Raw genomic sequence first — 16,753 nt, 5'->3', positions numbered from 1 at the left:
CTCACCGATTGCTAGATTTTTGACAATAGAAATGCTCAGGTTTACCAATTTTATAGTGTCTTGCGATAGGGGAGAGGCTTCTGTCACAGGCAGCTGTATGACAGTCAGCCAAAGAATAGTAGGTAGCAAGAAGGAATAAAGGCCCATTTACACACAATGATATCGCTAACGAGATATCGTCAGGGCCACGGCGTTGGTGACGCACATCCGGCCTCGTTAGCGATGTCGTTGTGTGTGACACCTTTTTGCGATCAGTAATGATCTCAAAAAGGTGTCAAATCATTTGTCGTGTACACGTCGTTCATTTTTAAAAAATCATTCCGCGTTTGGAACGCAGGTTGTTTGTCGTTCCCGCGGCAGCACATATCGCTATGTGTGACACTGCAGGAACGAGGAACACCACCGTACCTGTGGCCGCCGGCAATGAGGAAGGAAGGAGGTGGGCGGGATGTTACGGCCGCTCATCTCCGCCCCTCTGCTTCAATTGGGCGGCTGCTTAGTGACGCCGAACGAACCTCCCCCTTAAAAGGAGAGATTGTTCGGCGGCCACAGCGACATTGGTGAACAGGTAATTGCGTGTGACGCGGTTGTAGCGATATTGATCACTACGGCAGAGATTACCCTGTGACGCGCCCCCGACGTGGGCGGGTGCTATCGCTTGCGACATTGCTAGCGACGTCGCAGCGTGTAAAGCCTGCTTTAGTTGATAATCTAGGACACAAAGCATAAAAAAAAATCCCCAAAAGATTCCATTTGAAGCCCGTTTGTTTCACTGTAGACAAAGGCTCCATTTGGGGTTCCATCTAATTTTTTTTTAAGGGATTTAGATTGAACCAATGAATGCACAGCATAAAAGAAACGTGGACAATCCCTAAGACATCTCGAACAGTCATTCCACTAATTGGCCTTTGTAAAAGGGCCTTTATTCTGTGCCTCATTCTGCGACAGCGGAAGTACAGAAGTTAACAAGGCAGATCTACAGATTTGAAGCTGGAGGGTCCCACTCACTCAACATAGTTAGAGAAATGTGCACCTATAGAAATTAAACACAATGGAGGGAAAACATTAATAGGTTAGATACATTTATGACGGGTACGCCTTAAACAAAAATTAATAGAAGGTTGTACGAACACACGGACATGTTGATATCCACCTCTGGTTTATTGCTCTGCTATAAATTCAATGGAAAGTGAATGCAATCTCAGATAGCAAAACTCTTTCTTCCAGATGACAGATGACCAGTAGTTGTCTACTTGAGGCCTGTTCGTCACACTATACACACAGATAAAACATTTCTCACAGTGATCCATTAATATCTTGCTTATATCATGCAACTTTCTCAACCACCAAAAATAAAGATACCATGAGAAATTGCAATCGCCTCTTCAGAAGGATATCAGCTAGCATAAAAAGAGTCTTTTCATTTTGGCTTAAGAATACAACAGGTTTCCAGGTTTTCAACAGTTATCGTCCATTGGTTACAAGCCTTTGTTAAAGTAAACATATTGAACTTTGTCTCCATATTGATTCTGGATTGAATCTCTGAGTTCAGGTTCTAGACTTTTCACGGCCATTGAACTGAAATAAAATAAATACTGGAGGTTGGTAAGTTCTTCAGTAGGTTTATATAAATTGTACAATATCTGGTAGTATACAATCATGTTAATACTGCTAGAATTTAGTTCCTTAAAAAGAAGTTGTCTCATGAAATTTTTACCAATTTTTCATGTTTAACAGCAATTAAAGTTTTTGGCACCTGACGAGTTACATGTTAAAGTGAGTGTTCTCAGATGGTTTCACTGGCGTGTACTTCTTCCCCCTGTAGGATGCTGACCAATCATAAGCAGACCGCAACACACTGGAGAAAGAAGAACACGCCCCCACAATAACTTAGAGCCAGTTTCTCACAGTCTCCTGGTCTAACCTCCTTCATGATTTTAAAGCGCTAAAATTAGAGCACAAATATCTAACACCCTTCAAATAAAGGTCCCAGCAGTCAGAGTAGGTGAAGGGGCAGCCTAGCTGAGCGTAGCAATATTGAGTAACAAACTCAGCTCTTTCTCTTCTAGTACTTTCACATCTGCACCTTGTGCAGAATAATTAGGCAAATTGTATTTTAGAGGATTTTTTTTTATTATTGATCAACAACTATGTCCTCAATCAACCCAAAAGACTCAAATATCAAAGCTTAATAGTTTTGGAAGTTGGAGTGTTTTGTGTTTTTTTTTTTTTTAGATTTGGCTATCTTTGGAGGATATCTGTTTGTGCAGGTAACTCTTACTGTGCAGAATTATTAGGCAACTTAATAAAAACCAAATATATTCCCATCTCACTTGTTTATTTTCACCAGGTAAACCAATAAAACTGCACAAAATTTAGAAATAAACATTTCTGACATGCAAAAACAAACCCCTCAAAAATTAGTGACTAATATAGCCACCTTTCTTTATGATGACACTCTACAGCCGACCATCCATAGATTCTGTCAGTTGCTTGATCTGTTTACGATCAACATTGCGTGCAGCAGCCACCACAGCCTCCCAGACACTGTTCCGAGAAGTGTACTATTTTCCCTCACTGTAGATCTTACATTTTATGAGGCACCACAGTTTCTCTATGGGGTTCAGCTCAGGTGAAAAAAGGGGCCATGTCATTATTTTTTCATCTTTTAGACCTTTACTGGCCAGCCACGCTGTGGAGTAGTTGGATGCATGTGATGGAGCATTGTCCTGCATGAAAATAATGCTTTTCTTGAACGATACCGACTTCTTCCTGTACCACTGCTTGAAGAGGTTGTCTTCCAGAAATTGGCAGTAGGTCTGGGAGTTGGGCTTCACTCCATCCTCAACCTGAAAAGGTCCCACAAGTTCATCTTTGATGATACCAGCCCATACCAGTACCCCACCTCCACCTTGCTGGCGTCTGTGTTGGAGTGGAGCTCTCTGCCCTTTACTGATTTAGCCTCTGGCCCATCCATCTGGCCCATCAAGAGTCACTCTCATTTCATCGGTCCATAAAACCTTTGAAAAATAAGTCTTAAGATATTTCTTGGCCCAGTCTTGACGTTTTATCTTATGTTTCTTGTTCAAAGGTGGTCGTTTTTCAGCCTTCCTTACCTTGGCCATGTCCCAGAGTATGGCACACCTTGTGCTTTTTGATACTCCAGTAATGTTGCAGCTCTGAAATATGACCAAACTGGTGGCAAATGGCAACTTGGCAGCTTCACGCTTGATTTTCTTCAATTCATGGGCAGTTATTTTGCGCCTTTTTTGCCCAACACGCTTCTTGCGACCCTGTTGGCTATTCGCCATGAAACACTTGATTGCTAGGTGATCACACTTCAAAAGTTTGGCAATTTCAATACTGCTGCATCCCTCTGCAAGACATCTCAGTTTTGGACTTTTCAGAGCCCATCAAATCTTTCTTCTGACCCATTTTGCCAAAGGAAAGGAAGTTACCTAATAATTAAGCACACCTTATATAGAGTGTTGATGTCATTACACCGCACCCCTCCTCATTACAGAGATGCACATCACCTGATTTACTTAATTGGTAGTTGGCTCTCAAGCCTATTCAGCTTGGAGTAGGACAACTTGTATAAAAAGTATCATGTGATCAAAATACTCATTTGCCTAATAATTCTGCACACAGTGTATACTGCCCTTCCCCACATACCATAAGATGAAAAGATAGGGCAATCAGCTCACTAGTCCATCAAGTGTTTGAATAGATAATGCAGCCAAGTGTGCGGTACATGGAGGTCTCTGAGCCGGTGCAAAGGTGAAGAATTCAAGAGGAGAAGAAAAAAAATCCAGCTCCCACAGTAATAGTATATAATGGCAACACAGACTTCAATTAAAAACACTTTCTTATTTCAACCATTAAAAAAACATAAGAATCGCTGGTCTACGTGTTGCGAGCAGTTTGCTCTTACTCATAGCCCGGGAAAGACATTATATACTATTACTGTGGGAGCTAGATTTTTCTTCTCCTCCTCTTCTCCACATACTATCTGTCTGGAGATTAGCTGAATAGTGTCAGTGCCACACTTGTTATTGTGAATGGAGAGATGAAGGGGATTAAAACATCGTGCTGCTGTAGCAATAAGCATTTCAGGGACTAAGTTTCCTTCTTCAGGACAAAGAATCACAGATGTAACAATAATAATAATAATAATAATAATAATAATAATAATAATATTTATTAATTTATATAGCGCTATTAATTCCACAGCGCTTTACATACATTGGCAACACTGTCCCCATTGGAGCTCACAATCTAAATTCCCTAACACTATGTTTTTGGAGTGTGGGAGGAAACCGGAGAACCCGGAGGAAACCCATGCAAACACGGGGAGAACATACAAACTTCTGCAGATGTTGTCCTTGGTGGGATTTGAACCCAGGACCTCAGTGCTGCAAGACTGCAGTGCTAACCACTGAGCCACCGTGCCGTACAAAAGGTACATCCGTGATTCTTTGTCCTGAAGAAGGAGACAGTCTCCGAAACGCGTTTAATAAATATCACTATCCAGGATCTCCTTCTTGGTCTATTGCTACGGCAGTGCAGTGTTTTCGCCACATTCATCTCTTCATTCACGATAGTCTTCCATGTGGACTGAGGCAGTTGTTTTCTCAAAGCCTTCAAAGTGGTTGTGACTTTCTCACAACCCTTCCAGGTGAGCCACTCTAAGATAATTTCTAATACATCCTACATAAGGATAAGACCTTATATGCGCCTTTTTGTCTTTCCAGTAAGATTATTTCCAGTACCACACTTGTGTCTGTCATACATCAAATTGTAACTGCTCTGCAGGGAGAGAAGAGCAGGCTACTCCTGTGTGAGACATAACCAAAGAAGGAAAACCGAACAAGTGGTCACAAATAACAATGTCTTTATTAATATTCAATAAAAAAAAACAATTATTAAATATAAATATTTAAAAAAAACCACAACCAATGGCTGCAAGGAAAAGGACGTCACAAGGGAAATAACCTGCAAACCACAATTTGGTTTAAGCATATATGTGTGTAAAAAAGTACAAAGTAACTACCAGGATTTACTAGGAGAAACCAAGGAAAAAATTGTGAAAACATACCCTGCTGTAACTAAATAAAAGCATAGTGCATATAAACATAGGGTACTTAGTAAACACTGTTTTTGATCAAAAAAAGCATAAAGCTATCCTACCAAACGTCAAGGTGTACCCAGTTGGGATAGTACCTACACTCTCTAATATTAAAACCTTACCATGGGTCTAAGATAGGCCTCAATGTGGCTAAGGGCTGAGAGCGACCGGGTCCCAACCGGACACACACAAAAGGATAAGACCTTATATGCGCCTTTTTGTCTTTCCAGTAAGATTATTTCCAGTACCACACTTGTGTCTGTCATACATCAAATTGTAATTGCTCTGCAAGGAGAGAAGAGCAGGCTACTCCTGTGTGAGACATAACCAAAGAAGGAAAACCGAACAAGTGGTCACAAATAACAATGTCTTTATTAATATTCAATAAAAAAAAACAATTATTAAATATAAATATTTAAAAAAACCCACAACCAATGGCTGCAAGGAAAAGGATGTCACAAGGGAAATAACCTGCAAACCACAATTTGGAATTTGGTTTAGGCATATATGTGTGTAAAAAAGTACAAAGTAACTACCAGGATTTACTAGGAGTTGAAGCACTGATCCTTGTGTGACACGCCCACCCCGACGCGCACACGTTTCGTTGCTGTTTTCTTCACCCCCTGAAAAAGACGGCAATGAAACGTGCGCGCGTCGGGGTGGGCGTCACACACAAGGATCAGTGCTTCAACTCCTTCTGGTAAATTCTCTTGAATTTTCCTATTTACTTGCACTTATATTGTGCCTATTTCTGGCTTAATGCGATTCCAAATGACTATTTAGCATTTGGCTATCATTTACATTACGGAGCAGTTTCCTCTTACAATTTTTTCCTGCAACCCCCTATGATTAGCTTTACCTCACTATAACCAGAATTTTGGTATAGTCTACACATATACTTGGTTGAAAAACGTTTTTGGTTTCACCATTGTTGCATATTAAGGCAACAAGTAGGTGTGCACACTGTAACTTAATTTATGACTACTTTTTTCAGCACAGGACACTTGCTGGTAGTTACTTTGTACTTTTTTACACAAATATATGCTTAAACCAAATTGTGGTTTGCAGATAATTTCCATTGTGACGCCCTTTTCCTTCCAGCCAATGGTTGTGTTTTTTAAAATAATTTATATTTAATAATTTTTTTTTCTTTTTAATGGAATATTAATAAAGACATTGTCATTTGTGACCACTTGTTCGGTTTTTCTTCTTTGGTTTTGTACGTTAATTTCCGAATGGTCCCATTGATCCCATAGACCCCCACACTCATGGTTATGATATTATACATTCACAATTTTACTCTACCTATGAGTGTTGGCATGGGTTTGCTCTCTAACAATTGGTGATTATTCCTCTGTGAGACATAGAATGACAACCAGCTCTGCTCATATAATGATCTTATCTGAAGGGTGTTGATTATATATCTACATATACATAATACATCTATATTATATACCTCCAGCATGTTTTATTCATGCAAGAGGTTAGCTCAGGAGATCAGGGTTGTATCCTTACATCTCACATACTGAGAAACATTGTCTAAGCTATGGTGGGGGCGTGTTCTTCTTTCTCCAGTGTGTTGCTGCTTGATTATGATTGGTCAGCATTATACAGTGAAAAGACAAACAAGTATTTTAAAAGGGGTTGTCCACTACTAGGACAACCCCTTCCGATTCCACATTTCCCCCATGTAAAATGATAAAGCCTATACTCACTTTCAGTATCGGTGTCGTTCCAGCTGTGCCGCAGCTCACGGTGCCAGGGCTCACGTGACGTCACGCAAGCCCCGTATCCAATCCCTGCTGGCACCAATCTTCCCGCCTTGGGATCAAACGAGTTAATCAACAGGACGTGACTGCACTCACTGCCTGTTGATTCTCATTTGGTCTGACGGTGGGGAGACTAAAGCCGGCACTGATTGGACACGGGGTTCGCACGGCGTTATGACATCACACAAGCCGTAGCATAGCTGGAAGGGCGCCGGTGCGGGAGAGGACTATAGGCTTTATTATTTTAACTGGGGGAAACCTGTGGCATCAGAAAATATTGTACTAGTAATGGACAACCCCTTTAAGTTCAACTGGTTGTTAACGCATTAGGTGCCAAATACTTTGCTAATATTTCCTCAATGGAGAGAGAAAAAAAAAAATCAACAACATTTTACTCCAGTCTACAGCAATGATTACATCAAGTGTCCAGTTTAACATGAAAAATTTAGTGAAAGGTCATATTTAAGAAAAAAAAATAATCTATCTTTATGCCCTAATAAAACCTACGACAAATGCTGATGTGCATCACATAATTATAACACATACTGATACTGCAAACCAGCATGAAAATACTGTAAGGCCCTGTGCACACACTGCTTTTTTTTTGCTGCAGAATCGGTGCAGTTTGTGTTCATAAACTTCATGCAGTCCTTCCCCAGCAAAGTCTATGAGAAATCCGAAATGCTGTGCGCACGTTGCGTCTTTTTTCCTTACAGGTTTTGCTGCAGTTTTTGTGCAGCAAAAAGAAGCAGCATATCACTTCTTTTCTGCAGGTCCCTGTGTTTTACCAATAATAATGTTAAAAAAAACGCAGGGACAAAAACGCACCAAAAACTTACTAAAACGCGGTAAAAACTCATGCTTTTTTTTATGCTTTTTTTGGCTAGAGGTGAAGTTTTTATGCCAGAGGGTGCATTTTTCGCTGGAGAAACAAATCTGCAGGGTGCGCGCATAGCCTAAATCTGATCATAAATGTTTACCATGTAACTAAGGGGAAAAAAACTGTTGCAACAAAATTAAAACAGCTTTCTAGAGCCACACCAAGATGTTTGTTCTATAATAACACTCATGAACATTACCATTGCTGCGGAAACAACGAACAGGCAACAGGAACCATGAACAGCAAGCTGTAAAACAAGAAAAAAAAAAAACAAGATAATTACAGATTGTAGGTTTATTTCACAGGAAAGAACAGATCAGCCTGAAATCCCATCTACAATGCAATCTAGGTGCAATGAGGAATCTGTGAAATGACAACGGTAGTCACCAAACATCCCTAAGCTGCATTTATACTGAAAGATTATCAAGAACCAGTGTTATTAAAAAGGAAAAGACTCATTTCATGATGATCTTTCAGTGTAAACAGGCCAATGATCACATGATGAATGAGCAAAACGTTTGTTAAAGAGGTGAAATTATCTTTTATGCAGCGCAAAATATTCTTATTTTTGCAGTGCATGGTCCTCTGTAAAACAGAACTTCCACCGCCGAGAACCGCGGCAGCCTATGTGCACAGAACAATGCGCATTTACTTTGGTCTGCCAGTGTAAACAGGCTACTAAAAAGACAGCTGATCGGTTGAGGTTTACAAATCAGTGGTCATAATGTGCCACCAGTCATATTCAGGGACCCGTAACCCCTTCATTACATGTTACATATCCATACATCATGGTTGGGAATGTGTTCCCAACCTCTGAGTTATGGGTTCATCATGGCGATCGTGCGGGTCACAGGAGCTGTGCCCACCCGATCGCCACCGGAAGATAAGCTTACATAACTGCGTTGCCCCCCGGCTCTCACAGCCAGGAGTAGTGCCTGTACAGCCCCGAGCTGTTGAACCCCTTAAATACTGTAATCAATACTAATTGCAACATTTAGGAGAGGCTGGGAGAGGGAGGTAGTCCCCTCTCCTGTCTGATCGGCACTCCCGCAATGTCATCACGATTGCCCGATCGTTGCCATGGCACCCAGAGGTCGTCATGAATACCTTCAGGTTTGCTGGCTAAGCCAAGCCTGTTACACCATGCCAGAAGCACTGTCTTAGGGGTACTTTGCATGCTGCGACATCGCTAGCCGATGATAGCGATGCCGAGCGCGATAGTCCCCGCCCCCGTCGCACATGCGATATCTTGTGATAGCTGCCGTAGTGAACATTATCGCTACGGCAGCTTCAAACGCACTTACCTGCCCTGCGACGTCGCTCTGGCCGGCGACCCGCCTCCTTCCTAAGGGGGCGGGTCGTGCAGCGTCACAGCGATGTCACACGGCAGGCGGCCAATAGAAGCAGGGGGGCGGAGATGAGCGGGACGTAAACATCCTGCCCACCTCCTTCCTTCCGCATTGCCGCCGGGACGCAGGTAAGGAGATGTTCCTCGCTCCTGTGGCTTCACACAGCGATGTGTGCTGCCGCAGGAACGAGGAACAACATCGTATGTCCTATTGGTGCGACATTATGAAAATGACTGACGCTGCACAGATCACTGATTTACGAAGCTTTTGCGATCGTTTATCGACGCATCTAGGTTTTACATGTCGCAACGTGCAAAGTACCCCTTAGAGGCTTCTGTCAGTGCAGCACTGAAAGCTGTAATGCATTGCATTATATTCATATTAGCTTTCAAGGTAATGATATTAATATTAGAGAAACTAAGTTAGTAATAATAAAAAAATGTAAGATCTATCTATTTATATATATACCAAGAAATACATATATGTAAAACAAAAAAAAACAAAACATTAAAAAGTACACATTTTGTATCGGCAAGACTGGAATAACCCACCCTATAAATCTGTCACACTATGTAACCCCTTTGTGAACACTGTGAAAAAAAACAAAAAAAAAAGCAATAAACTGCTTTTTCATAAAACTGCCAAAAAACAAAAAGTAGAATAAAACGCAATCAAAAGATGAATGTAAATGTAAATGGTATAGCTAAAAACCTCATCTTGTCCTGCAAAAAACAAGCTGCCAAACAGCTCCATCATCAGAAAAATAATAAGTTATAATGCTCCAAACAGCAATTGTTTTTGCATTGCTATATTCTATTAAATAGTTTTTATTGTGCAAAACATAAAAAAAAATGTAAATATGGTTTAGCTGTAACTGTACTAACTCGAAGAATAAAGCTGTCACTTATACCGCATGGTGAACAGCATAAAAAAAAAAAATAAATAAAACTCCCCCAAAAAACAGTTTTTAAATTGCTGGGTTTTGTTTATTCTGCCTACTAAAAATCAAATTGCAAAGTGATCAGAATACATTATGTGCCCAAAAATGGTACACATAAAAATGTCACCTCGTCCTGGAAAAAACAAGCCCTCACATTACTCTTTTGGCAGAAATTCAGAAAAATTATAAAAAAGAAAAAACAAAAAACCCCAAACAAACAAGAGACATTTTAGTGTGCAATAATCATTGAAGGTAGGAAGGGAGAGAAAACAAATCCAGCACTGATGTCCATAAAAAATTATGCTTCTTTATTTCAAATTCATCATAAAAATTAGAATGGATCAATCCTTCCAAAAGCCCTAATTACGCCTTAGACGTTTCAGAGAAAAAACTCCTTAATCATAGGCAAATGTGCCTATGATTAAGGAGTTTTTTGAAATAAAGAAGAATAATTTTTTATGGACATCAGTGCTGGATTTGTTTTCTACCCCTTCCTCCCTTCAATGATTGCTACACCTGTGGAAGCCGAACACAGACACCGTGCACTGGCCCAAATGGACATCTAGATCTACAGATTGGTGAGCTGGGATATTTACTTTCTTAGGGGCACTTTGCACGCTGCGACATCGCTGGCCGATGCTGCGATGCCGAGCGCGATAGTTCCCGCCCCCGTCGCAGCGGCGATATCCTTGTGATAACTGCCGTAGCGAACATTATCGCTACGGCAGCTTCACATGGACTCGCCTGTCCTGCGACCGTCGCTCTGGCCGGCGACCCGCCTCCTTATTAAGGGGGCGGGTCGTATGGCGTCACTGCGACGTCACACGGCAGGCGGCCAAAAGGAGCGGAGGGGCGGGGATGAGCGGGATGTAAACATCCTGCCCACCTCCTTCCTTACGCATATCCTACGGAAGCCGCAGTGACGCCGGTAGGAGATGTTCCTCGCTCCTGCGGCTTCACACACAGCGATGTGTGCTGCCGCAGGAACGAGGAACAACATTGGGCCATCGCGTCAGCGTAATCTTGGATTACGCCGACGCTGCACCGATGATACGATTACGACGCTTTTGCGCTCGTTAATCGTATCATCGAGCCTTTACACACTACGATGTTGCATGCGATGCCGGAAGTACGTCATTTTCAATTTGACCCCACCGACATCGCACCTGCGATGTCGTAGTGTGCAAAGCCCCCCTTAGTGTGCAATAGCAGCCAAAACACACACACACACACACACACACACACACACATTAGTATCTGGTATTCACTGATCCGACAAATAAAGCCACCCTATCACTTGTAATGCACGAGTAATGGCATAAAAGAAAAATAAACCGAATCTTGACCTGCTGTTGATTTGTTTATTCGGCCTCCCAAAGATTGCAGTAAGGTGTGTCTCACATTTATCCTGCGCTGTACGCTGAGCACTTACACTGGGGTTTCCATGTAAAACTCTGAAATACGGAACCCCTGACATAAGATTCCCTATATTGAGGCAGATGGAGACACCGTGGAGTCGGTCTGGCCTATATAATCCAGAGGCTGACATACTGAATGCGGCAGCAATGAAAGCAGAAAAAGAACTTGAAATACTTATAAATTAGTAAGTACCACAAAAAGTAAGTATTTCAGGTTCTCCTTCTGCTCTCATTAGCATCACATTCATCCCTTTTAAGGTTTTTTCATATGTTTTAAAACTTTTTTTTTACCTTTTTATTCATTTTATTAGCCCTTTTAGGGGACTTTATGCCTGCACAGTCCAATTGCTTCTCCTGATAAGAGTGATTCTTCAGCATCGCGCTGATCAGGAGAAATGCTGGTGTTACTGTGAGTGTCGGCGCTCTGCCAGCATTTACAGGAAACACGTCATGGCAGCAACAGGGGTGGTCATCATCTGACCCCACGCTGCGATGCCAACCATTTTGAAAATATGGAGAATTCATTGGCGCCCTGTGATCGTGTCACAGGGCCACTGATGTCATCATGGAATAGCGTGATCCCCGCTCCAGAGCTTTAGATCGAGCTGTCAGAGTTTGACAGCGCAATCTAAGGGGTCAACAGGCCTGTTAGCTACACATCTGCTGATCAGCCTGTATTAAAGGGACAGACACGGCTAAGAACATACCAGTACGTCCTTGGTCGTGAAGGGGTTAAACAATCTGTCACCAGGTTTTTGCTCCCCAATCTGAGAGCATTACTTACAACAAAGAAGGGCTGCAGTTGTACATCGCCCAGGCCAAAAACTAGTACTCTAGCAGGATACAGCCAAACCCCCAATAAGTGGAGGCATCACAGGTGCAGGAGGAGCAAATCACACACACACTACCAAAAAATGGAGGGGGCGATTGCTGGATGATAAAACTGCACACTGATGGCTTGCATAGAGCGCTGTTCACGCATGCAGATGCACAGTCACAAGCCTGCAGCCTATTGAGTGACGCCCATAATATTAGATCAGGCGGGCTGCCAAGCCGTACTCCATCTGTGCGACAGGACAGGAACTCTAATATGCACGGCCTAACAGAAAGGGGCCTGGCTGAATCCTGTACAAAAAAATATGAGGTTTTAGTTGGTATTATGGCCAGAATACGGAAGCCTACAACCCTCGTCACAGGAACCTCATGCTTGTAGGTCCTTACACTAAATATAAAAGTAGCAACAAAAAGAGGATAATATCCTCCAAAAATTAAGCATTACTTATAACAAAGAAGGGCTGCAGTTGTACATCGCTAAGGCCAAAAACTAGTGCTAGGTACTGTGCATCTGCATGTGTGAACAGCGCTCTATGCAAGCCATCAGTGTGCAGTGTCATCATCCAGCAATCTCCCCTTCCAATTTTTGGAAGTGTATGTGTGTGATTTGCTCCTCCTGTACCTGTGATGCCTCCACTTAGTGGGGGCTTGGCTGTATCCTGCTAGAGTACTAGTTTTGCCTGGGCGATGTACAACTGCTGCCCTTCTTTGTCGTAAGTAATGCGTAACTTTTGGAGGATATTTATTCCTCTTTTTGTTGCTAATTTTATATTCCCATCTGAGAGCAGCATACTGTAGAGACAGAGACCCTGATTCCAGCGATGTGTAACTTACTGAGCTATTTGCTGTCATTTTGATAAAATCAATGTTTCCTCTGCTGCAGATCTAGCAGTTATACAAAGCTCATGAATATGCTGGACTACCTGCAGAATGCCAAGTAGTCCTCTAATGATAATCTCCAGCTGATTGAACAGTGATTTTAATCAAAACAACACTAATCAGCCCAGTAAATGACACATCATTGGAATCAGGATCTCTGCCCCTACATTATGCTGCTCTCAGATTAGGTAGCAAACACCTGGTGACAGAAGAAAGCAGACATCATCATCGGATAGTATTGTCGTATTAAGGGATAATTTGGCATTAGAGCATTCTCCAAGTTAGAGCCCTGCAACATCTGAAAATCTCATGTGGTCAAAAGTCCCTTCTTCATGTCTAGCAGTAGATTTTGTAACTATTATATTTAGAAAGTGATAGATAACATGGACAAATCTAATAATAGAAAGAGAGTAAATACACAGAATTAAAAACGAAGGTCTAAAAGGCTAACACAATAGGTACAAAGGCAACTGATTTGGATTTTTAACATAAGCAATATTATATGCTACAAGTGCATCTCGATAAATTAGAATATCATCAAAAAGTTAATTTATTTCAGTAATTCAATACAAAAAGTGAGACACATATTATATAGAGTCATTACGCACAGAGTGATCTATTTCACGTGTTTATTTCTGTTAATGTTGATGATTATGACTTACAGACAATGAAAACCCCAAAGTCCTTATATCAGAAAATTAGAATAATGATTACAAAACACCTGCAAAGGCTTTCTAACCATATAAAATGGTCCCTTAGTCTGGTTCAGTAGGCTACACAATTATGGGGAAGACTGCTGACTTGACAGATATCCAGGAGGCAGTCATTGACACACTCCACAAGGAGGATAAGCAACAAAGGTCATTGCTAAAAAATCTGACTGTTCAGGGTGATGTATCCAATCATATTAATAGAAAGTTGAGTGGAAGGAAAAAGTGTGGTAGAAAAAGGTGCACAAGCAACCGGGATAAACCTCGGCCTTGATATAATGTTAAGAAAAGGCCATTCAAAAATTGGGGGGGGAGATTCACAAGGAGTGGCCTGCTGCTGGAGTCAGCACTTCAAGAGCCACCACACACAGACGTATGCAGGACATGGACTAGAACTGTCATATTCCTTGTGTCAAGCCACTCATGACCAATAGACAAAGCCAGAAGCGTCTTATCTGGGGGAAAAAAGAAAAAGAACTGGACTGTTGCTCATCGGTGCAAGGTGATGTTTTCAGATTATAGTACATTTTTTATTTCATTTGGAAATCGCGGTCCCAGAGTCTGGAGGAAGAGAGGAGAGGCCACAATCCAAGCTGCTTGAGGTCTAGTGTGACATTTCCACAATCAGTGATGGTTTGGGGAGCCATGTCATCTGCTGGTGTAGGTACATTGTGTTTTATGAAGACCAAAGTCAGCGCAGCCATCTACCAGGAAATTTTAGAGCACCTCATGCTTCCCTCTGCTGACAAGCTTTTTGGAGATGGAAATTTCATTTTCCAGCAGGACTTGGCACCTGTCCACACTGCCAAAAGTACCAATACCTGGTTTAATAACCACAGTATCACTGTGCTTGATTGGCCAGCAAACTCACCTGACCTAAACCCCATAGAGAATCTATGGGATATTGTCAAGAGGAAGATGAGAGACACCAAACCCAATAATACAGACGAGCTGAAGGCTGCTATCAAAGCAACCATAACAACACCTCAGCAGTGCCACAGGCTGATTGCCTCCATGCCACACTGCATTGATGCAGTAATTCATGCAAAAGGAGCCCCGACCAAGTATTGAGGCATTTACTGTACAGACTTTTCAGTAGGCGCCAACATTTCTGAGTTTAAAATCATTTTTTCAGTTGGTCTTGTATAATGTTCTCATTTTCTGAGATAATGACTTTTGGGTTTCCATTGTCTGTAAGCCATAATCATCAACATTAACAGAAATAAACACAAAGTGGATCCCTCTGTGTGTAATGGCTCTATATAATATATAAGAATGCACTACTCTGTGTGTAATGACTCTATATAATATATGTGTTTCCCTTTTCATATTAAATTACAGAAATAAATTAACTTTTTGTTGATATTCTAATTTATTGAGATGCTCCTGTAGTAGTCAGGAGATACGGAGGGTGCACATCCCGGGATGGGAGGCGCTGTTCATAGCAATCAGTCTATGAAATTATGAGTTATACCTTGTGCAGGGCCTAAAATGCTTGACTTTCAAGTAGAGCACATCATTTAATCAATTATTACTAGGCTATTCCTGAAAAAAAAAAAAAAAAAAAAAAAAATCAAAAAAGAGTTTTACTTACAATCCCCCAGCCAATGTAACTTGCAGGGGAGCGTGCAGAAAATGGATTTTCTGTAGAAAAAAAAATATGCTAAATTTAAAAGGAAGAAACATGTTGCGCATTTTACAAAAAATTAAACTAAACAATTTTTCCTAATGTTGAAGTTGTAATTATTCATCGGGGAGTTCTGCAGACTCCATAATTATTCCTGCAAGTGATGTTTTTTTGCTAAGCAACCAAGTAACATGTTTTGGTAACTGCATAGCAAAAAGGTGATACAGGCCATAGTCCATCACTAAGGGGTACGGCACATATTGATATATTATGTGGGTATTAAGATCACTAAACATGATAAATATAACAAAAATGTGTAACAATATCAACCAATAAATAAGAAATAACGTTTGGAACTCCATTCTATGTCTGAACTGGGTGCAAAAACCTAAAAAACTAAAAAAACCTATTGCATTGATCAATTCAGTAGCTAAATTTCTCTTTATTCATATATTCATGGCAGTAATGCAGATTCCATTTTTCACATTTCATCCTTACATATAGCTATTGAATTTTTCATGTCAGTATTCACACAGCAGTTTCTGCTATTCCATGTATTCCCCTTACATAGTCACTGGTGTGCATACCTTATCTCCCCATAACAATATCAACCATTCCTCTGCTAATATGGCATTTTGTTCATAATAATTAAAGCTGAAAAACATATATAGAAAACTTCTGTAGGTGTCCCTGGAAATCAGACATTTTACCCCACTATTTTTACACCATATTATGATGAAATGTGACAACTGGCTGCAGCAGGAACCTCCCCCCTTAAAGGGGACCTGTCAGGTAAAATAATCACCCAGAACCACGAGCAGTTCTAGGTGGATATTACTAATCCCTGCCTAACCGTCCCTGTATCTGGTAGCAAAGATATAGAGATCTTTAGAAAAAGTATTTCTAAAGATCTTTTATCATTTGCTAATGAGGCCAGGGACTAGTCACAAGGACGTTACTTCCCCTGACTAGTCCGCCCTCTTAGCATGTTAGCACTCCCACAGAGGCGTGCTAACATGCCACTCAATGCAGCATCACTAGTGATGACGTACGTACCTGCGTCCGCTGTTCAGAAGTCCTGGCACTTCCGGTCATGCGCACTAGACCTTGCTGAAGCCGGGACACGTCCACCTGGCTTCATAGTGCACATGACCAGAAATGCGGGGGACTTTTGAACAGCGGAGACCTCGCAGGTGATGCTGCATTGAGTGGCATGTTA

At 41.4% G+C, this 16,753-nt stretch overlaps 1 protein-coding gene across 1 annotated transcript in view; it reads right to left on the bottom strand.

Moving 5' to 3' along the window:
* Positions 1–1,069: 1,069 nt before the first annotated feature.
* SFXN2 (sideroflexin 2) overlaps positions 1,070–16,753 on the bottom strand; it is an 80,450-nt gene continuing 64,766 nt past the window's right edge. Inside the window, 3 exon segments of the mRNA XM_075352317.1 lie at positions 1,070–1,578; positions 7,977–8,024; positions 15,502–15,551. Of these exon segments, the coding sequence (XP_075208432.1) occupies positions 1,479–1,578; positions 7,977–8,024; positions 15,502–15,551 (198 nt within the window). The 3' untranslated portion in view covers positions 1,070–1,478.

Source organism: Anomaloglossus baeobatrachus, chromosome 5, assembly GCF_048569485.1.
Source record: "Anomaloglossus baeobatrachus isolate aAnoBae1 chromosome 5, aAnoBae1.hap1, whole genome shotgun sequence".
NCBI classification, from domain to species: Eukaryota; Metazoa; Chordata; class Amphibia; order Anura; family Aromobatidae; genus Anomaloglossus; species Anomaloglossus baeobatrachus.
This window is presented reverse-complemented; position numbering and strand designations above follow the sequence as displayed.